At 36.0% G+C, this 27,378-nt stretch overlaps 2 protein-coding genes across 2 annotated transcripts; one reads left to right on the top strand and one right to left on the bottom strand.

Moving 5' to 3' along the window:
• Window positions 1-599: 599 nt before the first annotated feature.
• Window positions 600-26,973, bottom strand: LOC18439384 (putative pectinesterase 11). Its single transcript, XM_088863629.1, is given in 10 exon segments — window positions 600-1,510; window positions 3,948-4,093; window positions 4,946-5,184; window positions 5,322-5,528; window positions 11,207-11,342; window positions 12,729-12,973; window positions 13,139-13,345; window positions 15,589-15,760; window positions 25,597-25,840; window positions 26,883-26,973. Coding segments are annotated over 9 exon segments (1,593 nt in total). The 5' UTR covers window positions 25,830-25,840; window positions 26,883-26,973; the 3' UTR covers window positions 600-1,502.
• LOC148782192 (cell wall / vacuolar inhibitor of fructosidase 2-like) lies at window positions 708-1,265 on the top strand. Its single transcript, XM_088863630.1, has one exon. It carries the CDS (start codon window positions 708-710, stop codon window positions 1,263-1,265), a length of 558 nt encoding a protein of 185 aa, XP_088719756.1.
• Window positions 26,974-27,378: the final 405 nt, after the last annotated feature.

Raw genomic sequence — 27,378 nt, 5'->3', positions numbered from 1 at the left:
GGGTCTTCCAAAAAAGCGTACGGTTATGATAAGAGAAATGATTTGCTCGCACTGTATACCAATAAACATTAGGTTTGGCCTATAGGATTTGAATTAGCACCTATGCTCCTTGTGTGATTTGAGAACAGATCTAAGGGTCGATAATCCTATCAATATATAGAATTTATTTTTATAATTAATATTATCTAAATGCATTTTATACTAATATATACCGGTCGGTTTAAAGGTCAATTGGACCGACCCCGCCTGTTAGGTCCAATTTTAAATCAAGACTTGAACCCACTCGGGTTGACTCGATAGGGTCGACCGGTTAAGTCCACGGTCCCACGCGACCCGACCCGACCCGACCCATTTTCCTCCCCTACCCATAACGTAGGTTTTAAAATCTCTTTTTCGGAAAGCATTCATGTCAGAGATATCCATGCCAAATTTTAGAATCTCAATTTTATGAAAGCGAGGCATATCCATCATTAAAGAAAGAGAGATATCCATGCAAATTTTATAACAAGTAGGGCATGCATGGAGGAAAGGTGGCGTATAAACGGTACACCTTTCCTAAATAAGATTTAGGAAACTGCTTGAGAGAACCATAACCAGGATTTATAAAACTAGGATGATCAGTACACGGATTTACATACATTGCATTGCATAACTTTCTTGAAGGGAGCAGAACAAGAAACAGAGAAGAAAAAAGCTCTCTCTGAACCATGTCTTTCACCATAGCCATGGCTCTCTCCCTCCTCTTCCTCTCTTTATTAGACCCTACAATCGCTAGGGACCCCTTCTCTAGTAAGGCAGCCTCAGAGCCATCGAAGATGCTCAAGGATGCATGCAACCACACCGAGTATTACGACTTCTGTGTGAACACGATAAGCTTGGACCCAAGCAGCCGCACGGCCGATCTGGTTGGACTCGTTGGCATAGCTGTAAAATTTTCTGTTGACAATACAACAAGCACAAGTAATTATGTACAGAAGTTGTGGCGTGAGTCCTGGAACCAGACAAACCTTCACATGGTCCTCGACAGTTGTAATGACGACTACATTTCAGCACTTGGGGATTTGCAAAACACAGCAGATGAATTTTATGTTCATAAGGACTACACAGGGGCGGTTGAGATTATGGGCAAATGCATGCTTATGCCAATGAGCTGTGAGGATGCCAACAGGTCTCTGCATATGTCCCTTAGTCACCTTTCAGACATAAATATGTACCTCGACAAGCTCTTGCACGTTGGGTTAGCCCTACTTCAACTCCTCACCTGATCCATCATTTTCTTTCCTTTCCTTCGTGTGCTGTTGAGTAAATCACCATTGCAGCAATAAAATATTCTCCCTAGCATTGCTTAGGTTCATTATTTTTTCTGTTTTGCACAGCAAGCTTTTGAATGCTGGATGGACCAAGTTTTGAGATCAGGACTGATCTTTTTTTTTTGTTTTTCTGGCAACGTGCAGTCCAAACATGCCTTAGAAATTGCACTCAAATGAGATAGAGATTGCAACTCACAAATCTGAAAGAGTATAATAGGATTATGATAAGCACATTCAAACTACGCAAACAAATTAGCTATAACTTCAAATATGTTTCTCTGAGACATGATAGAAACTAGTCACATGAAGCCATACATGCTTAATTTCCGGCCAAAACGTTGCCCTTCTTAGTTGAAAAGAGACAAAAAGGAAATGTGAATTAAGCATGTATGGCTCCGTGTGACTAGTTTTCCTGGTTAATTGAAAAGCAAAAATGATAAGGAAATGTGAATGTTACAGACTTCACCCACATTTGGTGAACTTCTGCCCAAGAATCCGAAGATTTATGATATTAACTTTTTAAAGAAAGAACTGGAAGAATCACTGAGACAGTGAAACTCTGCCAAGTCACAGTCGTAAGGCTTCTAGACATAAAATTCAAGAAAAGGGTTCCATGTTCTAGAATTTGTAAGGACTAACTCGAGTTTATTGGCCTGGAACAAAAACAGTCTCAAGTTCAAAAGTTATACCCTCACCAGGCAATTAGTGGTAGACTTCATCAGTTCAGTTAGGGGCCTAAATGGATGATGCAATTTGGATTTCAGAAAATTTGCCAAGGAAGGCAACGGAAAATATGAATAAAGCCCAGAAGTTAGGAAACAGCAATAGAATTTGGATTTCAGCAAATTAAGCATCTTTGATATTAAAAATATAAACAGATTATAACATTTCAAAAAAATATAAAGCAGATAAATATAGGAAACAAAAGCAGTACATAACAAACCAAAGTAGATTTGGCATCAGAAGTTTAAAGCGTGAAATCGGATGTAGACTGCACTAAGTGACTAATTATAATTGCTAGTGGAACAAGCGTGAGCTTATAAGAGAATTTCTTATTCCATAACAATGTTAATCGTATCATGGACACATGCTTCATTAAGAAAAAAAAACCATGATTAAAATAGAGAAACATGTACAGGTGCCAGAACACTGCAACTTTACAATCCCCAAAACTTCACATCATTCATTCAGCAATGTGAACGGAAAAGTAATAAGTAATGAGGGAGAAAACAATAGCCTAATTAAAACAAATTATTCTTGAGAAGGATCTCACATAGCCATTGACTAAAAGAATTAGCCCTCTCTCATTTTCGAGTAATATAACAGGAAAACATTATATTCCATGGCATCATGACACGCACCCCAAAGAGAACCCAGAAATGCCCTTTGTTAATTCTGTCATTCAAACTGCAAGCATATGGAATACATCTTCAGTGGAGTGCCTCAAATTAATCTGGCAAATACAAATACAATGGGTACAAAATAAAAAATCTGTTAATGGATCATCTACGAGGAGTTGACTAATAAATAAATAAGAGACAAATATATTCAAATAAAGAATTAGAGAGATACAATCTATGAATCTTCTAAAATCTAAATTACTACCTATGTGAGAGGACAACTAGATAAACATACAGGCCTGAAAATCACAACATTGAAATAGAAAAACTAGACAATGTAAAACCGCATGAGTTGCATCCTAGGATTTTATATTTGACCCACACGGAAGGAAGGGCAAAGGCTCATTCCAGCAGTATTATTTACAGTAATTCCTAATCAACACGTGGATACGTGGAAATGAAATGAGTAACATGTATATACTAAAAAATTCCTGCATCATTTTGGCAAGCAACTTTCAGCACGAATTAGAAGAAAGGCAATGGGAACCCAAAATTATTAGACCGATAGACTCACCAGAATAATGAATTCACTGGAAAATAGATATTAAAAGGAGATATACTAAAAAAAAGGAAACCATAAGAATCAGAGACCAGACAGGAGTTTGATTTAGCAAACCATCGCAAGAAGTCTAGAGAAAGAGGTTCAAAAGGAAAGGGCAAAGATAGGTCAAATCCAAGAAAACAATGAAAGGGAAGAAAGATGAGGATTTAGATAGAGAAGATGTAGTTAGAGTGAGAGGAAAAATAAAAAATACCAGAGAATACAATAGGAAAATCTAAAAGAGAAGAGATCCTGGAGAGAGGGAAAACAGAGTAGCAATGGCAGTGAGAATTTCTACATTAGAGATAGCAGCTTTACACCGAATTTGAAACCATGAGAAGATAGAGAAATTGGTGATTCAAATGGGGTTGGAGAGATAGAAACTCTGCACCAAATGCTCTTTGTAGAATAGCAATGGAGAGAAAAATCGTTAAAAGAGATTGAGAGACAGAACTTTTGGCAGGGAGAGATGAATTTGCAAAATAACTAGACACTAAAACACTAACCCACCAGTTTGGGGTAATATCCGAAGTTTATATGATTCGATTTGGAACTATCAAACAGACAAACACCACTTTGAACAATAATTTTTTTTGGGTAAATTGACTTTGAATCATATTGCATTAAGCAAATTCAAGAATTTATAATCATGTAATATTCTGAAATATAAAGTTATTACAGGCTCATCAAACATACCCGCAATGATCCATGTCGATCCGTTAATGTAGTCCTTTTCCCTGAACTTTTTGGCTTCAGCCTCGGTCAGCTTGTGAGACCACGGAACTCTTCCTGTGGTGTTGGCGCCAGGTCCCCAACAGACATATTCTGCATAGTATACGGTGCTAATACCACCAAAAATTGTATGAGGTCTTAGTAATATTTGAGATGTATTTGAAAAAGCAAAAGGCAATTAGCACAAAACGTCAAAACCAATTTAAAAAGAAACCATGAAGATTCCTACAATTTCAAATCACAGCCACTGAAGAAAATGAAGGTACAACACGCACCCTATCACTGGATTTTAGTATATTTTAATTTCTTTATTGTTAATGATTGTAAGAGTAATGTTAGAAAGCAACCCCACAAAGTGCCATTGTCATTAAATTATGGAAGCAAATCAGTGTGAACTCTTAGTCTCATTCTGAGACATGGAAAAACTTGGGCATAGATGACCATAAGTGATTTTCCAAATAAACTTTTACAGTTAAAATTACCCCCTCACAAGAGATACCAGAGATGCATACAACATTCATAACAGTTGATAGATTCATAATGAAAGATTGGGGCATATATGGTACTTGGATACACATGATATAATGACTTGCGGTAGAAGTTTGTCTAGTTCTTTGTTTCTCTTAATTCTTGCAATTGCCTCTTAAGCAGATCTCTTTTTTTGTTTCAAAGATAACATGGATATTAAAGGTAGGACATTTTTTTTAAAACTTCATACTAACCCCTCGCAAGAGATACTCAATTTTCATACTAGACAAAAGATTCAGAGTAAAACATTGGGGTATAAATAGTACTATTTATCCAGTTTAGCTAGAAAAGAGTGCCAATAAGGATATATAATTCTAAGTTATTGCGACCTATACATGTCCATTCATGTAATTGTCTGTGTGTGTGTGTGTGTGTGCGTGTGTGTGTGTGTGTGTGTGAGAGAGAGAGAGAGAGAGAGAGAGAGAGAGAGTTACCTGCTTTTGTCCTTCTCTGACCAAAAACCATCCCAACCCTGAGGGATGACCAGTTGGTCCATTCGGGTATTAGAAAAAATGACTGTTGAAAATGCACCCCATGGTCGTCCTAAATACACCGCCCCCTGTCCAGTGATTTGACCTCCTACAAATGAGAATCCAGTTTCATTGGATTTGCTCTCTCTCTTTTGAGCTGTGATCCATGATCTACTAGTGCCAATAAAACTCAATCGACAATCCTGAGCTCAAAATTAAACAAATTAGATAAAGAATCAGTGATCTACTTATGCGACGACAATGACTACCAAAGCCTACTTCAACAGTCTATCTCTACCAATCAATCACTTGCATAGAGAGAGAGAGAGAGAGATTTCACCTCATAGAGGGATCGACCATTGCCACAAATGAAGTCAATGGCACCTTCAATGAAGCACTTATAGAAATAGTGGAGGCCCCTCTCATCATACAAAGTATCCTAGTATCCAAGAAATCTACAATGATAAAAAGCTGCTCTATCACCTGATACTCGTAAGGCCACCGCTTGACCATCCTCTGCCCCATTCTTAGGAATTGGTTCTGAGTTCTGGAAGAAATGAAATAAATCACTATACAATATTACTGCATAACATAATTTAGCGCCATAAATGTAGAATATCATAATAGCGGTATCATAGCTTGTTCATTATATAACAGACCATTGCATTTTAATTAGAGCAAGAAATGATGTTCCACATATTCCCTTGTAGATGACGATTGTGATCCTTTGGTGAAGAGCTCCCAAGTAAACGTATTTGGGTGTAATTAAGTTTTTGGGTCTTCCATTGGAATATCATAGCTCCAAATAGAAAATAAGAATGTAAAATACTAGTCCACAGATTGCTGCCCCGGAAATAGTAGGCAAGAAACTAATCCAAGTCTGAATAACTGCTGTAAATAAAAGTCCTAGACCTTATTTACGCTTAAAAACTAACCTGAGCATGAATGACTACTGCAGATTAAAACAATGGCACACGATCGATGCCATGGATCCCTTTAAAACAAGCACATAATGCAGCCCTCTAGGGGTCATATTGGTGTTCTTGCATCTAGACATTGACCTTACACACTTTCTTAAAAACTCTTTTGCAAGAAATATTCGATTTCTAAATATTTTTGTAAATCTCACGAACCATTCTTCTCAATTAAGAAACAAATTAACAAATATAATAATCACAGTATGAGAAAAAACACCAACGTCCAACAAAAAATGAGAGATCAGCAACTAAATTCAAAAAGGAATGATATCAAAGCAAATGAAACCAGAGATAATCTGGAAATTTTGAAATCAAGCAAATATAACGGGAAGACCAGTGGAAACATGAGCACGAAGTTCAATATGAAAACTCACAACAATTTGAGAATTCCATGATAATGACCAAAAGAAATTCAAATCTATTGCTAATACGAATAGGAAGATAGCTGATCCAAGAAAAACACCAACAGGAAGAGTAAGGCCCCATTTGGACATCTAAGCAATTCCTTGAAAAAGGAGCCCATTTATATATATATATATATATATATATATATATATATATATATATATATATATATATATATATATATATATAATTTAAAGGCTCACAGTCATTCTGGAGGTGTTTCTTGGACATTTGGGGTCACAAAAGTCTGTCACTCACGAATTTAGGAGCAGACCAAGTAGGGTCATTTCTTAATCCTACACAAAGGCCACCGTTACCAAAAAATGGTGATCTTAGGAAATTACAGATGTATTATTAAAATCAAAAGTGCAGGCAAACTATATGGTAGAATTTAAAGAGAAATCAAATTAATTGGTGAGACCTACTTAAGGGAAAATCAACAAGTAAAACCAAAGCAATGGGTGAACCAACCAATAAAATCTAAGAACATGATTAATCGACTATAAAAACCGAAGAAAGTACCAAGAAATGATGCTCAGCATATTCCCTTGTAGATGAGGATTGTGATCCTTTGGTGAAGAGCTCCCAAGTAAACGTATTTGGGTATAATTAAGTTTTTGGGTCTTCCATTGGGATATCATAGCTTCAAATAGAAAATAAGAATGTAAAATACTAGTCCACAGATTGCTGCCCCGGAAATAGTAGGCAAGAAACTGATCCAAGTCTGCATAACTACTGTAAATAAAAAGTCCTAGACCTTATTTACGCTTAAAAACTAACCTGCGCATGAATGACTATTGCAGATTAAAACAATGGCACACGATCAATGCCATGGATCACTTTAAAACAAGCACATAATGCAGCCCTCTAGGGTTCATATTGGTGTTCTTGCATCTAGACATTGACCTTGCACACTTTCGTAAAAACTCTTTTACAAGAAATATTCGATTTCTAAATATTTTTTGTAAATCTCACGAACCATTCTTCTCAATTAAGAAACAAATTAACAAATATAATAATCACAGTATGAGAAAAAAAACCAACATGCAACAAAAAATGAGAGATCAGCAACTAAATTCAAAAAGGAATGATATCAAAGCAAATGAAACAAAGGTAATATGGAAATTTTGAAATCAATCAAATATAAGGGGAAGACCAGTGGAAACATGAGCAAGAAAATCAATGTGAAAACCCACAAGAATTTGAGAATTCCATGATAATGGCCACAAGAAATTCAGATCGATTGCTAATACGAATAGGAAGATAGCTGATACAAGAAAAATACCAACAAGAAGAGTAAGGCCCCATTTGGGCATCTACGCAATTCCTTGAAAAAGGAGCCCATTTATGTATATATAAAAAAAAATTTATTTAAAGGCTCACAGTCATTCTGGAGGTGTTTCTCGGACATTTGGGATCAGAAAAGTCTGTCACTCACGAATTTAGGAGTAGACCAAGTAGGGCCATTTCTTAATCCTACACAAAGGCCACCGTTACCAAAAAATGGTGATCTTAGGAAATTACAAATCTATTATTAAAATCAAAAGTACAGGCAAACTATATGGTAGAATTTAGAGAAAAATCAAATTAATTGGCAAAACTTACTTAATAAAAAATCAACAAGTAAAACCAAAGCAATGGGTGAACCAACCAATAAAATCTAAGAAAATGATTAATCGACTATAAAAACCGAAAAAAGTACCAAATCAACAAGTAAAAACAGTGTTTTAAAAGTCGCCGTCTCGACACGGAATCGGCCAATTCGAACTGAGAATCATTCGTCTATTTTTCTGTAAAACCGGGAATTGCCCTGTTCTAGAGAAGAACCGACGATTCTATATAGTAAATCGTTGGGTGACGTCATGAATCTCTCGGTTCTTCACTTCATGACGTCACGACCCGCCGACTCGGCCTATTCAAACCGAGAATCGGTCGTCCCGTGTCGATTCTTTTGTAAAACCGGGAATCGACATGTTCTAGAGAAGAACCGACGATTCTGTACAGTAAATCGCCGGGTGACGTCATGAATCTCCCGATTCTTCGCTTTATTACGTCATGACCCGCCCGATTCTTCTACAGCATGCATGACCCACCCGATTCTTCTACAGTGTGTATTGTCATGGGCATTTTTGTAAATTTCAAGGTAAAATAGGTTCAGAACTAGGAACCTATGGTCCGCACACCTCGCCACGTGACCCTCATTGCTTCACACGTGTTGCCAATGTAGAGTACCAAGAAGCATTTATGCACTCACATTTCCTTTTCCCTTTTGGATGTGGGATAATGTGAAAAGGTATTAACTTGAAGCCTCGAAACATTGGTATATTATAGTATTTTGTTTGCGCTTTTAATATCATTAAGTAGCATGTGGTATACCGGTTATCACATACCTTCATTGTGTGGAAAACGTTGGTTCGAATCTTGACATGGAGAAAACGCTGTTTTTTTCTTTTTTTTCGTCAAATTTTTTTCTTTTAAAAAAAATAAAAGGTTTTTTGTAAAAAAAAAATAAAATGAAAGGTTTTTTTATCATTTTCGCTTTTTGTCAAATTTTTTTCTTATCAATAAAATAAAAATTTTCTTACAAAAAAAAATGAAAGGTTCTTATCAATTCTTTTTCTTGTCAAATTTCTTTTTTTTTGTCAAAAAAATAAAAGGTTTTTGTCAAAAAAATAAAAAATAATAAAAAGTTATTGTCAAAAAAAAAAAAGTTCTTATAAAAAAATAATAATACAACAAGTATTTCTTTTTCAAAAAAAAAGGTTCTTGCTAAAAAAAATAAAATGTAATACAACAAACATTTTTTGTAAAAAAATAAAAGGTTTTTGTCAAAAAAAACTAAAAGGTTCTTATCAAAAAACCATTCTTTATTGTAGTCCATGTATGATTACATACTTCATCCATGATAGTTCTCTGATTTTCTTTTGTGTAATATAAATTTAACGGTTAAAATAAGTTCATACAGAGAAAAAACATCTCAATATTCACATATTGATGAAAAAAATGAAAATTAATAATGTAGTACCCCGATTTCTTATTGGATTCCTAAAAAACAGCATTTATAATGAATTTTAATAATTGTTTTAGATTTTTTTTTAAAGCTTAATCCGACCGATTCGGACAATTCCCGATCCGGATCGCCGATTCACCGATCCGGATGGGTTTTTGGGGTGCGCGATCCGGGCCACTAATCTGTTTTTAAACCACTGGGTAAAAACAAAATAAAATAACAAATAAACTAGTAAACTCTAAAGAAAATAAATCAATAAAACCTAAGGTAAGGGAAAATCAACATGTAAAATTTAAAAAAAAACTTTATGACCAGTTAAAGTGCCAAATCAACAGGTAAAAACAAAATAAAATAACAAATAAACTAGTAAACTCTAAAGAAAATAAATCAATAAAACCTAGGTAAGGGAAAATCAACATGTAAAACTTTGAAAAGGACACCATGACCAGTTAAAAAAATCAAGAAATTGGCAGATTAACCAATAGAATCAAGGGAGATTCCATATCTACAATTATAATCCGCCTACATTAAATAAGAAAAATGACGCGATTGATAAACATACAAGGGGATCATCATATTTCATCCCTTCCCCAAATTTGTCTATCAAATGATCCATGCAAGAGATAATGGTGGCTTCTCTTAACGAAGTTGTGTTGGCTGTTGCTTGGATTCCTTGGAACCAAGAGGGACCAAAAGGCATTTTCTAACACTTTCTAATGAGAGGTCAGACGTTGAGGTTACGAAACAAAGAACTATGATAGGATTTCAAGGAATTCTTACTGGGTATATCATAATTACAAGGCAATAGCACGTCACTAAAGATCAGTTCCACTTGCAAATTACAAGGTATGAGGCATGAAACTAGTGCAAACATAAGCAATATAAAAATGCATAAACATAATAAAACCAGCAACAATAAAGGCATTTCACCAGATGATTCCACCATCTGGAGGTTCTTGTTAGATTGAATCAAGAAGCTTTGCACAGGTTCATTTTTAAGAATGAAGCAAGAAGCTTGCATGGGTCTCGATTGTGATGATTGTAACAATAAGTTTTTACCAGTCCAAATTATGATTCTAATCTAAAAACAGTAACTGATATGGGTGCGCATCTCTTCTGAACCATAACAAAAACACTCAATAGAGATGCTTCATTTTATAGAAAAAGCAGCAGATATCTCCATGTCGGGTTGCATTTCTCTGCCTACAAAGCGATAACCAGGCATTTAGGTAATGATAAGTGGTGAAGAGGCTGTGGGGAAGAGAAGGTAGATATAAAAGAGAGAGAGAGAGAGAAGATGCAGAGGAAGTGAGGGAAAGGGAGCTTAGGACTAATCCTCATTTGTGATAAAAGAAACTTGATAAAAGTTGGAATTTTCTAAGCTTGGGATTAATGCTCATTCATGATAGAGGGTAAGTAGAGGAGATAGAGGATAAGTAGAGGAGAAAGATCGAGGGTAAGTAGAGGAGAAACTAAACCGAAAGACCCACAAGGCATCTCGAGAGACGATGAAGGATAAGTAGAATTTGCTTTTACTGATTATTAGGATGCCCTATATCATCCCTTTACCAATCTCAAAGCCAAAGTCAATGGCTGAAAATTGGGAACTAATTAATCTCAGGTGCATGAAGGGCTCACAAGATCACTAATCTATGCTAAAAAATGCTCCAATGAAAAACAAACAAAAAAAATTAGGGGCACGGGATGGGGGGGACCCGTACAACCTTGACTAAACCCATTACCCCAACCTATGTATATTACCAAACTCATGTGGAGAAAAATACAAAAGAAAAGTAACAGTGAAACAAAATAAAGAAAATACAATCAAAGGATCCATGTGGATCCATTAATGTAGTCTTTTCCTCTGAATGTACTTGCTTCAGCTTCTGTCAGCTTATGATACCAAGGAACTCTGCCTGTGTCGTTGGCACCAAGCCCCCAACTAGCATATTCTGCATAGTATATAGTCCTAATACCACCAAGAAATTTAAAAGCAAAAGGAGAACCAGATGTTAGTAGTTTCGAGATGTATTGGGCAAAGAAAAAGGAAATGGGGTGTATGTACCATTTGAGTTAACAAAGCACAAGGAAATTAGCAAAAATTGCCAAACCCAAAGAATACCATAAAGATCCGAAGGATGGCGGGTTTGGAATCTCAAGAATTTAGGGGAAAAAATAAAGGCATAGCACAGAGTCATAAACGTAATTTTTAGTTGTAAATAATTCTAACAGTATTTCCAGAAAGCAAACCGACATAGTGCCATTGTCATTCAACTATTGAAGCAAATTAATATGAACTATTAGTCTATATTTAAAGCATGGAAAAACTTGGGAATAGAAGATCAAAATGGCTTGTTTCCTATCATTTTGTATTAAACATTTACACTTCACATTACCCCCTACATGAAATAATTAAAGATGCATACAACTTTCATAATATCCTATACAGTTCCATAACAAGCCATCAAGCCATATGCTATTACGTTCCAACCGTGTCCCATGTTTTCCTTATATTTCTTTCTTTTCCTCTTTTACATCATAAACTCAGATTTCAGCGCAGCCATTACTGGTAGTAGGAGTTGATCTAACTCTTTATTTCTCTAATCCTTTCAATTTGGCTCTTGAGTGGATCTGTATTGCGTTTGAACTTTGAACCTAATAGAACCTTTGGAGTCAAAGATAGCATTGGTAGCCAAAGATGGCATGGATAATTTTTAACTTTAAATTACCCCCTGACAAGAGATACCAAAGGTAGTTAAAATTTTCCTACTAATTGATAAATTCATAGTTAAAAATTGGGTATACATCGTGCTTCTATAAAGGGATAGATGCTTTTACATCCAAACCATGTTTTTCGTTTTCATTTTCTCTTTATTTTTATTTTTATCTATGACAAACTCTAATCTTAGCTCAATGACCACTTGTTGCAGAAGTGGGTCCAACTCTTTATTTTACTCTTGTCCTGACAATGGCTCTTAAGAGGGTACCTTTTGTGTTCTAGCCTAATAAAATAGAATCGGAGTTCACAAAGATGGCATGGATCCTATTTTCGCTTCCACTTCTTGAAAAACAACTCAAGCTTCAACAACCTCTATAAATTCATTTTTTAGCATAAGCAATATACTCTTGTGAGGGGCAGTGTTCACCCAACTTACCAATTTTTAAAAAACTTTCCATCTCATTGCCCTTGTACTTTTCCATCCAGCCAGAGAGGTGCCAACAAGTATATAATTCTAGCATATCATAAGTGCAGACAAGGATATATAATTCTAACAGATCAGCTACACATGTCTAACTATGTGTATGTGTGTGCATGTAGAGAGAGAGAGAGAGAGAGAGAGAGAGCGAGACTCACTTGCTTCGGTCTTCATTTGACCAAAAATTGTCCCAACCTTGAGGTTCTACCAGTTGATCCATTTGGGTGCTAGAAAATACAACTGTCGAGAATCGACCCCATGGTCGTCCTAAATACACCATCCCATGCCCAAGTCCAGTGATATGTCCTCCTACGAAGGAGAATCCGGTTTTATTGGATTCCTTATCTCTCTTTTGGGCTGTGATCCAAGATTTGCTCTCGCCAATAAAATTCAATTGGCAATCCTAAGAACAAAGGAAGTGAAAAAGAAAATAAGAAAAAATTACCATGATCTCCTTATGCTACAATGATGACTACCAAGGCATAACACTATCAAACACTTGCATTTGGCAATTAATACCAATTACTATCATTCACTTGCATTTGAAGAGAGAGAGAGAGATTGTCACCTCGTAGAGGGATCGACCGTTGCCACAAATGAAGTCAAGGGTACCTTGAATGAAGCACTTGCTGAAATAGTGGAGGCCTTGCTGGTCATACAGAGTATCTTGGTATCCGACAAAGGCACAATGATAGAAAGCTGCTTTATCCCCTTTTACTCTTGCAGCCACTGCTTGCCCCTTCTCTGCCCCACTTTTAGGAGTTGGTGCTGAGTTCTGTAAGACATGAAGCAAATCATTGTACAAGAGTATTACATAAAATAGTATATTGTCATGAATGTAGAATGAGATAATAGAGTTAGCATAAGTTGTTAATACATGACAGAAATGGCAGTTTAGTTGCTGCAAGAAATGATGCCAAGCATATTCCTTTTTAGATGAGGACTATGATCCTTCACTGAAGGGTCCACATGTGAACTTTATTTGGATGTGTTTTAGGTTTCCCTGTCTTCCTGAGGATACTTAGCTTCAAGTAAAACAAGTTCAAAATACTGGCCGTAAGATGAATAAACTAATTCAATTATGAATAACTATTGTAAATTCAAGTATGAATTAGTTCAAAATACCTCTGGAAATAGTAGGGAGAAACTAATTTAATTATGAATAACTATTGTAAATTCAAGTATGAATAATTGTTGTAAGGTATTGGTCTTAGAACCGCATTTACACGTAAATTAAAAGAATAACACAAGATCAATGTCAAGGAGCCCTTTAGAACAAGCTCACTAATTCAGTCCTCTAAAACATGCTTTCTTTAAAAAAATTTGCAAGTTATACTTATTTTTCAAATAGTTATTGTAAATTTCTTCAACCGTGCACAAGCTTCTCGAATAAGAAAGGAAATCACCAAATAAAACAATATCAATGTGAGAAAAATCACCAACACAAAAGAGGAAATAAGAAATTGGTAACTAAATTCAAAGGAACAATATCAAAATAATTAAAATCAAAGAAAAAGATGAAAAATATAAGGGAAAAATACTTATGGATCAGTTTGAGGGCTCGTTCTTACGGTCTACTCCATATTTTCTCAAATATTATGCCAAGGTCCACCCCCCAGCCCACCATTTTTTCCGGTTTTTACCCTTAGTCCGACATTTCCAACATCGAACAGGTGCGAATTTCTCTCTCTCCCCCTCCCCCCTCGTCCTCCTATAATTTTGTTTTATTCAAGGCCGTCCGATATCATAAATACCAAACAACTATATCTCTTGGCCTTTCGATGTTGTAAATATTGGACCGCCCTAAACTCAGTCCCCATGATATGTTCAATGTCACAGGTAACGTATTACTTAAATTCTTTCCTTTCGGGTGGTCCGATGTTGTCAATGTTGGAACCCTTGTGCCTTTTTTGTTTGTTTGTTTAAGTTTTAATCAGTCCGGCATTTGCGATACCGCAATATTTCAAATTTGGGAATATAATACTAGAACAGCTCTCTCTCCCCATTATTTTCTTCCATCTGGGTCGCTCTGGTTTTTTATGCACTAAATTTGAAAACGGTCCAAGAAAAGTGTTGCGTAAAGTATCTACGAAGTAACTCTTGATCATAATTTCTGGTAAGAATACTGTACCCAACCTGAAACTTGTGATTGGTAGTAAAACATCAATCTTCCTGTTGGGACACGATTAGGATCATGTGCAACATGCTCAATTTGTGTACACGGATAGGATCATGTGCAACATGCTCGATTTGTACAAAATCGCACAGCTAATGTGCAACATGCTCAATTTGTAATACGATAGGACCAAAGTATGAGAGAAAAAAAGTGATGCAAGAACTAGTTCCAGATGGTTGTAACTAAATCTCGACTCTAGTCAAAGCCCTTTTGGGCACATATCTAATGTGCAATGGGCTTATACATGCCAATATCGCATATTTAATGCGTGATAGAATTGTAGAAGTTTGAATAATGGAGTCCCATTTCTGAATGTCTCCTCCCATGTGTAATATACAATAGATTACCGCACTTGAAAACAGGTTTCTAATAGTGGCCACATGTTTAGAGTGCAATAGGTCAAACATATAAACTTCAGAAAACACTCTGGTCCAAGGGCTAGCTTGGCAGCAAAACCAGATAGACATTATCAAGGACTTGTCGGAAAGCTGTGAATGTCCATCTTCCAAAGGATATATGTTCTCAGACAAGAAACAAAGGTTGATGATGTAAAAGGGATAGAAATACAAGTGCTCAAGATTGTTCAAGAAAACCACATGGTGGCAACAAAGTGTCACATCTTATTTCTGGAATTGGGTCTGGATAAATATGTTAAAAAGCTCAAATGACTACCTATCAGGCGAGATCTTTTATCAACTCAAATGAATGGTATAAAATGGTCAAATAACAGATTATAGGCATATACGTGTCGCCCATTCATGGATTACATTTATATATTTATTTTTTAAAAAAATGCATACTTTCATGAAAATATTTGTACATCATCAGAAAATGTTTAATACCTCAAATTGGATATATGTGGCTATGAAATAGTTCCCAATGACAGTCACCGCGGCACTTTTAGATGTTGTACCGGTTGTGGATGCCGTGTCATTCCATGAAATTGTCGGTGGATTTGCAGCGTCTCCAGATAGTGTAACAAACTGTCTATCCATAGGGATCACTACCTTCTCCCTACACACACATAAAGGGAGTTAGGCACTTTTCATTGCAATGTTTTATTCCATGCTTTAATTGGAGGCAGGCAGTGGGTGAACTGTGTATCTCAAAAGGGAAAAATTATGCAGATAAAGAACACTTTAGAGTTAAGAAAATATTGCATGAGAGAATCCTTTTATGTAAAGACACACACATGCGCGTGCGTATGCGCACACACACAGACGCACCCATGCACACTCACACAAGCACATGCACATGCACACGTCCAAGCACATGCACACACACACACGCACTTGGACACACACACAGACGCACCCATGTACACTCACACAAGCACATGCACATGCACACGTCCAAGCACACGCACACACAAACACACACACATAGAAGTCCATAAAACTTCTCCAAACAAGTAACCCAAAGAACTCATCCAGACAACAAAATAAAACTAATCCAAAACGATGGAAGCATCACGATGCATATGCTCATCTTCTAGGAGCAGAATTGTCGTATGGTATTTTTATATCGAAATATCATATTAAAAGTGACAACCTAAATTTTGGGAGTATTCTATCTCTTGCATTGATCTTTCTCTCTTGCATAGATCTCCCTATCCATGCTATAACTTGCAAACAAGAACCGGGTATTATTGCTGCAATTTTTAGCTTGCTATTGCCCAAATAAGGCCACCTTGACTACCTGCTCACCAAGGAAGGATGAACACCGGACTGCATTGGAAAGGCTAGGCTATTTGCTTCTAGAATTCTGGTTCTTGCAAGTGGCATGGTCCTCGGGTGACCACCACTTATACAGCTACATTGGCTAGTAGGGTAAGGAGTAATCGGTTACGCAAGTTCTCGAACAACAACTCTATCTACATCTCACGGTTTCAGGTGTAGACAGAACGAGTGAAGTTGAGTCCGAAGTCTAAAGAATGAGGTAATGAGACTAGAAGTCGCACCATGAATTACCGCCTGTAGACATTTTCCAGCGCATTTCACTCCTGACATAACTTTCACACTCCAAAGGCATCTCGCATCTGTCTCCCTTAAATCAATCTAGATTTTCCTCTTTCGAAGAAAGATTCAAGGAGGCCATGGCGAGTGAAGTCTACTCACATGGATAAAATATGCTCGGCTCCAACTAAACCCCCCCCCCCCCCCCCCCCCCCCCCCATAGTGCGATCTAAAGAAAATGCACTCTCGGCTCTCGGCTCTCGGCACTTGATGAACCAACTTTACCTATGCAGGTAATCGCTAAAATACTGAAGCGACAATTTAGATTTTTTTTTTGGGGAGGGGGGGATGCCTTTGGAAACTGGAGTTGGGGGGCTCCTCGCCTCGCCTTTCAAAGCGCCAGTAGGCCTCCAACATATTAATACAATACAAAATATGAAAATGACAATTTTCTGTATTATTACTTTATCGTCATTAACCATTCTCCTTTCACATCGTACTTGAAATATACAGCAAAAACATATCTCATTACTACCTAACAATTCACCAATAACTATTGCAGAATAGTTACAGTCGTTTCCAAGTTCAACAGTCATATTGTCTCCACAAATTTTGATTTAAAAATGGAAAATGGTTTGATAGGCCTGCAGCCCCATCAAAATAAGTAAATCTTCACCTCATAACTCATCGAAAACTGCAAGTCAAGCATTGGAAAACCTAAACATCAATCATCTCAACTTGAACATTATGGTTAGGATTTCAAGCTCCAAAAATGGTGTATATTGTAACAAATTATCTAGATTGTCCATTTTTCTATAAAAATAAGTCTTCACATCCGTGAGATCTGTACCATTTTTGAGTTTCAAATTTTATTGTTGGTGTTGGAAATTGATTTAGAGCCATCATAGAGATTTCCGTTGCTAAAAGTACTTTCCGGATGAGGATTTGAGGTGAGGCTTTATTTTGTTTTCATAAAACCTAGGCCTTATAGAAACCTTATCCTTTAAAAACTCAATATGCATAATCTGGATCAGTTACTAATGTCCACCCAACTCTGCCATGGCTGGTCATGCCGGTCCTAAGCCCGGAGAAAGGAGAGGTCGGTAACCAGCGTAAAACTTTTCCCATATCTATTTCACGAATCTTGATCCAATTGGCCCTTCATCGAGCGAAATCGCAGAACAAGATTCGTGTACCCGACCCCAAATAGTTGCGATAAGGCTTGTATAATGATGATAAGTTACTAATATCCAGCTATTATTTAAATACACAAATAATACCAACTTCAACAGATGCTTCAATCTTTCAAAAATTTCCAGTTGCAGTATCTAGTGAATATATCAACAATTTTATTTTTGGACAGGCCAAATGATACCTTTCTTCTTGAAATAATCATGTGCGTTATCCTGCTTACTTCTAAAATATTAAACCATATCCTTTGATAGAATAATCATGAATGTGTTTCCAAAGAAAATGGTGGTATCATGTTTCATCATATCATCGTCAGAACTTTTTCGCAACTAATTGGGGTCGGCTACATGAATTCTAATCCGTCATTATGTTCTATTAAGGGCTATACCCTCAGTGAGGCCATAACTCCCCAAAGTTTTTCTCACTACTTCCAACCATATCATTTTGGACCGACACTTTGTCCTTTTTAAGCTTTCTAATTGAACTAACTCACACCTCCTAACAGGTGTTGTATTGGGTCTGTGCCACACAAAGACAACTCACCTAAGTCTAATTTCTCTTACCTTATCACTTATTAGTACAATACCTAAATTCTCCATAATGTATTATTGATGGACTGGTCTCATGTTTCATTTTACTTATTCTTCAAACATCTTCTTAACCAAATGGTTTGATATGCTCAAAATGCAGCTGCCACATACTTTGCTTCAGTAGGAGAAAGAGCCACAGCTAGCTACTTTTTAGACAAACAAGAAAGCGCCAGAAGCCAAATGAAAAATATAACCTGATGCATTCTTTTGATTATCGATACTCCCTTCATAGTTGCTATCACTGTAATCCACAAGTTCAAATTTTTTGCAAGATAAATACAAAACCCATGATCATGAGTTTGATTTACACATCATAAATTTCTCTTATATTCTTGTAGAACTGTTGTGTTCTAGGCTTCCAACAAATGACTATGCATGCCAATTGCAAACATTATATACATCAACCTTCTAGTCGAACTACAAACATTATAACTGGCCTCATCCATAATATACATCAAGCTTCCAGTCGAACTTCTATAAAAATTTGGTCTACGTCATCACACATTCTTCTTTTACTTAGTTCAAATCCATTTTTCATTGAGCAGAAACTGATTTTGAGTTGCCATTCTTCTTTATATGAATAAAGTATATGATTTTTTCGAGAAGCATCTAGACATTTAGGTCAATGCGGATGTTATATCTATATACCAGTAACTATGTTCCTCCTCATGCCAATATATTAGCATTTTTTTTTTAGTTGATCTCCTCACATCAACTATCTCTATCGAGGGGATCGTACTTCTGGGTTTTAGTACAAGTAGCTATTTGTTGGTGTATGACTTTTCTATCTTATGAATGTTATAGAGATCTTGACCTCTGTTATGAATACAAATCATAAGCAAACATTAGTAAATTAATCTTATCAACAATCATGCTTACCAAGTATGATGGTCCCAAGGATGATACTACATGAATGTAACAACAACAGATTTTGGTATAACTGGTTTTTCCCCACCATGTGGCCTAATTGCTTACAGGGCAGTCAAAGTCATGACCATCATGCATGAGGATATATTATAATAGGATTGATCACCTCAATTCATTATATCAAGATTTATTTGGCATACTTCCTTCCAGTAATGAGTTTTCCAATTTTCCCTTGAGTTATTATGTCAAGATTTGTTTGGCATAGTTCGTTTAAGTAATGAAAATTAAAATTTCCATTGAACAACCTAGATATTAGGAAAATATTCCATCAAACCCAAATTTTTCATGTCGAATTCAGATTTTATAGCTTCTCTAAAATGATCAACCATATTCAAAGCAATAACTGGTAAAGTATAAGATCGCCCAAACATAAATGCACAAGTATTCTCACTGAGCACTTCTTCCAAATGAGAACTTCATAAATCTATTTCTCTGGGAATATTTATTGGTCCTGCAGTATCACTCAGGAACTCAACGTACTTTCAACTTATTCTTTAGTGCCATCTTTATTAATTTTTCCTCCTGGAAAAGTTGAGCAAATAATTGGTGTGAAAATAATTTGAGAACTCCTTCGAACTTTGTGCAGAAATCTAATCCTAAAACAATAATCAAGTTTCTCTCTCAAGAATTTCAGCATTAAAAAAGCAATACTAAAACTTCCTTCAAGTGAACTTAGCCTTTAAACCAAATGTGTAGCAAAACAGGGTACTGTCTATTATGCAAATTATTTTAGTCAGAGACAGTACATATGATTAACAAATCAACATGGAAAATAAAACTATCATCATCTCCAAAAGTCAGATTACAAATGTTCTTCTTAATACTACATGGAAAATAAAGCACAAAGCATAATAAATCACATATCATCATCTCCAAAAGTCAGATTACAAATGTTTTACTTAATACTACATGGAAAATAAAGCACAATGCATAATAATTCACTATCATCATCTCCAAAAGTCAGATTACAAATGCTCTTCTTAATACTACATGGAAAATAAAGCACAAAGCACTTGACATATCCTACCAATAACTACTAAAACATGGATAGTGAATTCTGAATTTTGAAATCAAATCCACATATATTTCCTGCACAAGAATTTGGTTTAAGTTCTAGCCTCTAACCTAGAGTTAGAGCCTCCAATCTACCTCTTGTTGATGGCTACCAAAATAACCCTCTCTCTCTCTAACACAACCCCATACCTCCAATCTGTGTGCAAAATTGAGGGCTCTTTCATGGAAGAAAATCCTAATTAGCTTGAGCGTATCAATGGAAGTTGAGAGTGGACAATGGCGTGATATTTATAGGTAACGCTCGAGACACGGCAATGCATCTTCGTTTACCCAAACGTACATGGATGCAAATGGGCGGTCCATCTAAAGTCCAAATAATTTTTTCATGAAATTATTATTTTTAATTTTTTTAAAAAAATTATTTTTCTATATTCATGATATCCTTGTTATAGATTAAATGTCCTTAAAAATTGGGAAAAAAATCATCACAAAAATAAAATTTTAAGAGGTGACTCATTTTTACATGGACTCAACGCAACTGTGTCCAAATAAATAAAACGTGACCTCAAAACAAATTGCAGCTCTGGCATTGAAAAATCTTCAAATCGATGATCTCGACTTTGACCATTATAGTTGAAAAGAAAAATGGGAATTTCAAACTCTAACAATAGTGTGTATGTAACACATTATCTAGACTATATGTTTCTTCTTAAAAATAAGTGTTCACATATCCACAAGATCTGTAGTATTTTTTGCGCTACAAATACTATAATCAATGATGAAAATTCATTTGAGAGCCATCATAATTCAAGGTATTTTCAAATGAGGTTTCAAGGTGAGGCATTACTTTTTTTATATAAGGTTTAGGCCTCATGAAACTATGTCCAAATTGCCTAGGGACAAAAAATTATTTTTTAAATATTGAGCATGTATATTATGCTTTTTCGGAAGCATAGTTTATTTATATTTCCTCGGTCAGAAGATCTACTTGAGAGGATTTTTTTCGATCTGAATCTTTGGGAACCAATTAAGAATTACAAGATGATTATCCTCAAAAAGAATTTTAAATTTTGTGATTTATAGTACTAAGATGTCACCATCTAAAAATCAGATGGTCTCTACTTCCATCATTTTTTTCAAGCGTATAAAGGGTACATCTAGAAATTGTTTTTTATTAAAGTAAATCTATGGGTGAAGAGGTTACATCCCGATTGGAGTCCTAACATTAATTCTAAGTGGGGTTTCGTTTAGGAAGTAAATTGACATTCTACTCCAAGAATTGAACATCCTTTGGCTTATCTAATGTTAAATTACTCGGTTTGGGGATGTGATGGATAAGGGACTTAGCCAAGACCTAAGTAAATTAATGGAAAAATTACTAAAACCCTCGCTTGACTCAACTTTCTATGCATCCTCCACCCAACTACTTTTTGAATCACAAGTTTTACCCTAAGGCAATTGTAACCTTTTGAATCACAAGTTTTACCCTAAGGCAATCGTAACCTTTTTCTAAAGTTAGGCTTTTTTTCATAATGGGAAAATATATAGCCCACAGCGTCTGTCGGCAGCAATCACAGATGCCAGTAGACATCCTTGCTGAACAGACTGAGAAAAGATCCCTCCAAATCAAAAAATTATAGGTATAAGGATGAAAGTGCGCCTTCCTATACACCTTGGCATTACATTCCCGTCGGGTGCTGAATCAACAAAGACAGTCCGACACATATTCATGTCGGACTGCCATTGCAAAATGCCCAACAGCTTTAAGAAAGTGCCAGACCACGACTTAGAATTGTCGGACTGCATTACCAAATTGCCAGATTGGAGAGGGCATCCAAATGAAACATTATCGGACTGCAACTAAGAACGGCAAGACTGCAACCAAAACATTGTCGAACGACTCTAGGAAAATGCTGGATTGCAAATAAAAACTATCGGACTGCAACTAAAACATTGTTGAACCGATTTATTATTTGCCAGACAGAAGAGAGAGGGGCGTGGACCTTGCTAAAGAGAAAGGGTATTTTAGTCTTCAGTTGAGCTCACTTTTTGACTAGAGGTAAATGCTATACAAATCAGTATTGGGGTTTAGTGACTGATCTAAAAATATTTGTGGGGAGATTGTCTAAAAAGTTACGTCTTGAAGGTATATATAATTTTCCCTAACTTAATTAGGCCATGTCGTAGTGAACTCACCCAAGTCTTGACTGAGCAGGGGGAAGATGAAATGACAGGAAAATTAATCCATGCATGACTGATTGCTATTGGTGCACAAGAAATGGGGCTTGGAATTGAGCTTGAGTGGCTAGCAGTAGACCTTAGTAATGCTACATCTCAAGTTTGATTCTTTCGCTGAACTACTAAGGGGGAGAAGGTGAAGAACAAAAAAATGAGATTGAAGGAAGAGCTCCAATAATATATAGAGAAAGCCAAGGCTCTATCCCCAACCAGTTGCCAATGACCTCATCATTTGTGGCCTCTATAAGCAAGGCCATTCTTGGCCCCGTTAGCCCTATACGACCTGGAATTTTCAGTCTAATTAACGGAGCGCGATCGGATAGATGGAAGCCTATAGAAGAGAAATATATACATCACAAAGAGTTTTCAAAGGAAATTGAAGAGAGAGCCACATCACCAAAGGTTTTAAAAGAAATTGAAGAGAGGTCGTGGTGGTAGCACCTCACACCTCAATAACCATGTTGTGGTTTTCATTCTCGCTACTAAAACCATCATGTTGTGGTCACTGGGTAGCGGTCAATCTTCCCCACTGAACTCCCCAAAAAAATGCTATTATGGCGAGTATTGTAGCAACTCGTTTGAATACTGTAGAACTCAAGCGAGATTTTCGAAATTTCATAGTATTGAAACGAGTTATTACGAAGTCTCCCCATATAGGTAACTCACCCAAATCTTGGGCAATCAAGTTAGTAGCCTCTTAGATTTTTAGCTCTTCATAATCAACAGTCTACATTTTAGATGCACTCCAACACTAGGTATTCAAAATACGCATAATCGTACCCCTAGAGCGTAGAGCAAAAGATATGCAGACTCAATAAATGTAAAATGTGATCTCTTAACGATGAATCCTCTTCACCCAAATCACCAGTATTCTACATAGCCCATGTCCTATCTCTTTCCCACGAACGGTAAATCATCTCTCTCTCCTTGGAGTTCAAAAAGAAAGAGAGAGAGAGAGTACCAAAAGGGTCCTAAATGATCAATCCATACAAAGAAAGAATATCGGTGATGGTTCAATCTTATGACTATTGGGTGTAGTTTTAAGATCCAGTCACCTCATAATTAAGTATGTTTGTGTTTCGATGTTGTGGGGGAAGCTTTCTATACTTCTCTTAATGTATAGTAGTTATATATTTCCTCTTATCTATCCTTCAGATCTAATGAGTGGTTCAGATGGATCCAATTACAATGTCACGCCTCTAAAATGTTTTATTTTTTATTGTTTTTCTACAAAACATTTCCTTTCTTAAACTCGCACCTGTAAAAACTATTAAAAAACTATCTCCAATAAAATAAAATGATCAAAATACCCTTAAAATTGTTATAGGTATTTTGGTCATTTATTTTCTTGGTAATATTTTTTTATATTTGTTTTAGATGTGCCTTTTGGAGATGATGTAACATACCAAATATGATATTCATATAATTTTTAAAATAAAAATTAAAAATAAAATACTCTGAGGTATTGGATCTAAATCAAATGATGAACGCTTTGTTTGATCTAAATTGGACAGCCGGAAGGGAGAAGGAGAAGTATAGATGTCTTTATTATTTATCAATTGTTTGGTTGCTGCATATGTTTGTAACAATTTTCATTCCGTTTCGAATTTCATAACATAGTGCCGCTCAAAATTTTTATTTTAAAACCTTTTTGCATTTTAGGTTTGTGTGCACACCTAAAGAGAGATAATGTGGCACCCAAAGATAATCAAACACATTTGAGGTGTCACCTAAATACCATACCAAACAAGAAACCAAAAGTGTGTAAACGTGGCATTACCAAACCACCAAAATGGTGGTCGTTGATTGTTTCTAGTTTGAAATCAACAGACAAAATGAGGGTCTGATTTTTGACTTGGGAAAGTGTAATTATGATTCCATCTACGGATGCCACCATGATTTGATGGGCTAATTCTGGTAGACACCAAGGCCTAGATTTCATTTTTTGAAAATGGATGGGCATAACTCTATCTTTTGTTTCTTTTTAATTTTTCTATAATTTTTTTTAAAATAAAATTTTGGGCGTGCCCTCATCAAAATAGGGTACACCAAATAGCCACCCAATTTATTTCACATCTCATGTAAATGTTATCATTTTCACACTTTCTCTCTCTCTCTATATATATATATATATATATTCAAATCAGGTGGTTGTAGGAGTGTTATTGACTAGACTCAAAGTTCTAAAAATATTTTTTCAAACTTTGTGTGATACACCCCAAGCTATCCAATGTAACATCTAAAAGTAATTTATATACACACCTTAAAAAAATTTCTGAAATACGAAATACTCCATTTATAGGTAGAAATTACAAAGAAGGTCGGTCAACCATGTTATTATTTTATTTTTTTCAAAATTGCTTCTCGGTCCAAGGATTCCATCCTCAGATCAAATTTTAATTTTTTTTTAGATTTTTCATTAATAGGGAAAACAAAATTAAAATTAAAACTAACAAAAAAAACTTCAAAAAAAATGTAAGTCAGAGGGACAATTTTGGAAAAAAAAAAAAACAGGTTGACCGACCTTCTTTTTAATTTCTGTATATAGATGGAGCATTTTGTATTTTAAGAAAAATTTTAGGATCCATACCTAAATCCCTCAACATTTAATAACTAAAAATAATTGTGACCACCTTATATCAATCCACGGGTGATCACACGCGTGTGACGATACATAATCATATGCTTCAATTTAAGTTATGCACTACATCAGCCAGCAAAAATGAAGACCAAGCAAGAGTTTGCAACTCTTGATAACCATTTTTAATATACATGGGGGTGACAAGTGAAAAATCATAAATCATACACAAGAAAGTGAAAGAGCATACACATATTATACACGAGAGAGTGATAGAAGCAAACATATAATTGAATCATGTACGAGAGTTATAGGAGCAAACATATAAGTTATACACCAGAGAGTGATAGGACAAACCGATAGAATCCAGGCCTTATCTCCACCACCACCCTGCTTGTGTTGTTCGGTGGGATGCTTGCAATGGCGTCTGTTATGTTATTGAAATCCGTCGATCCATCGTGTCCAACGGTGATTGTCATCGGATTTAGTTCTGCTCGCTGCAGTTCCTTGTCAAGGGAGCTCAAGAGCTCAAGAGTGGCAAGTGGCAGTGCAAGCAATGCAAAGAAGAAAATGAATGTTGCAGAACCCATGATTATGCTACCTTTATTCACAAAGAAATAAATAGATTAATTGATATGGAATAAATCAAATTCATTGGAAGCATAAACCATATAATCATTCATAATATTTTGAAGAAACTATGCCCTTTCTGCAAATAAATCACATGTTATGATCTACTCTAAGGTACTCAACCAGTTTCCAAGGCTAGTACGGACACACAGACAATAGATAACAATTTACATGGGGAGCACCACAAGTAAAAATTGATGTAAACTAATTTATTGTTAAAGATTAAGTGCATTTGAAAAAAAATGTCATATTTTACAAGTGATCAGCATGAAATGAACAAAAATGACTTAAGCTAGGCAGTTAATGATTCTTGCATGGAAAAAGAATCAGTTTCAGAAGTATATTGTAAGAACACAACACCATTAGAGCTCTCAATAAATCCAAACACTCCTCAAGAGTTCTCTACCGTGTATTAAACTTGACACTAGGTTTTGTGAAACTGGTGCAAAGTGAGTTGTAGAGGAGTAGATTAGAGGCCGAGAGCAAACGCCATGAAACCAACCTTTCTAAATATGTGTCGTTAATTGGTTTAAGCCCAAACCACGGTGACTTACTTCTAGGTCTACAAATGAAGGATTAAGGGCAAACCTATTCCATGTACTAGACCAATAGTTCTTTTGATCTACGTCTAAGCTCACATGGGAAGTTTCCAAAAGATAAGAAGCCTACAATGGAAAAACTAAAAAAGAAAAAATTTTGAATTACATATTCACTCATCATGGACTTGTAGTATAAGAGATGCTGAAGAATAACAGGTAAGAAGAAACAAGTGAAAGGTGGGTCTCTCTCTCTCTCTCTCTCTCTTCTCTCTCTCTCTCTGGCTTAGGCTGTGCATTTGAACCTCTCAGGCAATGTTAAAAGATGAAAAAGAAGAGAGAGATCAGGCTGAGGTTGTAATACACATCAAAAAAGCAGCTCAATGAGTATTAAAAACTAAGATGAGGTTTTGAATGAAAGTAGTAAGCATTTCATGTCTGAAAATCAGGTTTTTGAAAGAGCATCCATGGCATTACCAGGGCAAAATGGGGAAGCTGAGTGCAAGACTTCTTGTGGTTCTTTTGCAGTTCCCTCCTTTTCTGTTGCTTCTGCTCCTGTTTCTAGCACTCAAATTGTAGAGAGAGAGAGAGAGAGATAAACTTTAAGGACTTCTACTCTAAACATAAACATGGAGAGAAACACAGAGTTACTATCCTACCACTAAAGATAGATACCGGAAAGAAATGGACTCTGAAGAGAGAGAGAGAGAGAGAGAGAGAGAGAGAGAGAGAGAGAGAGGAGGAGTACTTCTCTAAACACAAGAGATAGCTATATATTTAATAGGACCACTACGCTAAAGAGAAGCCTTAGGGAGGGAGAGAGTAAAGAGTGAGTATGGAGGGAGAGTAAATAGTCACCATATCTCTAAAAATGTAACAAGAGAGAGAAAGTCTGACAACACCTAGCTGATGCTTCATTTTGTTTAATTTGATTATCAGGATTGCCACCAAGACCAAAGGCTTCACACTCGTT

Source organism: Amborella trichopoda, chromosome 4, assembly GCF_054954075.1.
Source record: "Amborella trichopoda isolate Santa Cruz 75 chromosome 4, AtrichopodaSantaCruz75HAP2 v2.0, whole genome shotgun sequence".
NCBI lineage: Eukaryota > Viridiplantae > Streptophyta > Magnoliopsida > Amborellales > Amborellaceae > Amborella > Amborella trichopoda.
The sequence above is the reverse complement of the archived record's forward strand: the minus strand, read 5'-3'. Positions and strand labels throughout refer to the sequence as shown.

What these genes read in the sequence shown, in the direction of transcription:
- LOC148782192 (XM_088863630.1), top strand. Translation starts at nt 708, where the DNA reads ATGTCTTTCACCATAGCCATGGCTCTCTCCCTCCTCTTCCTCTCTTTA.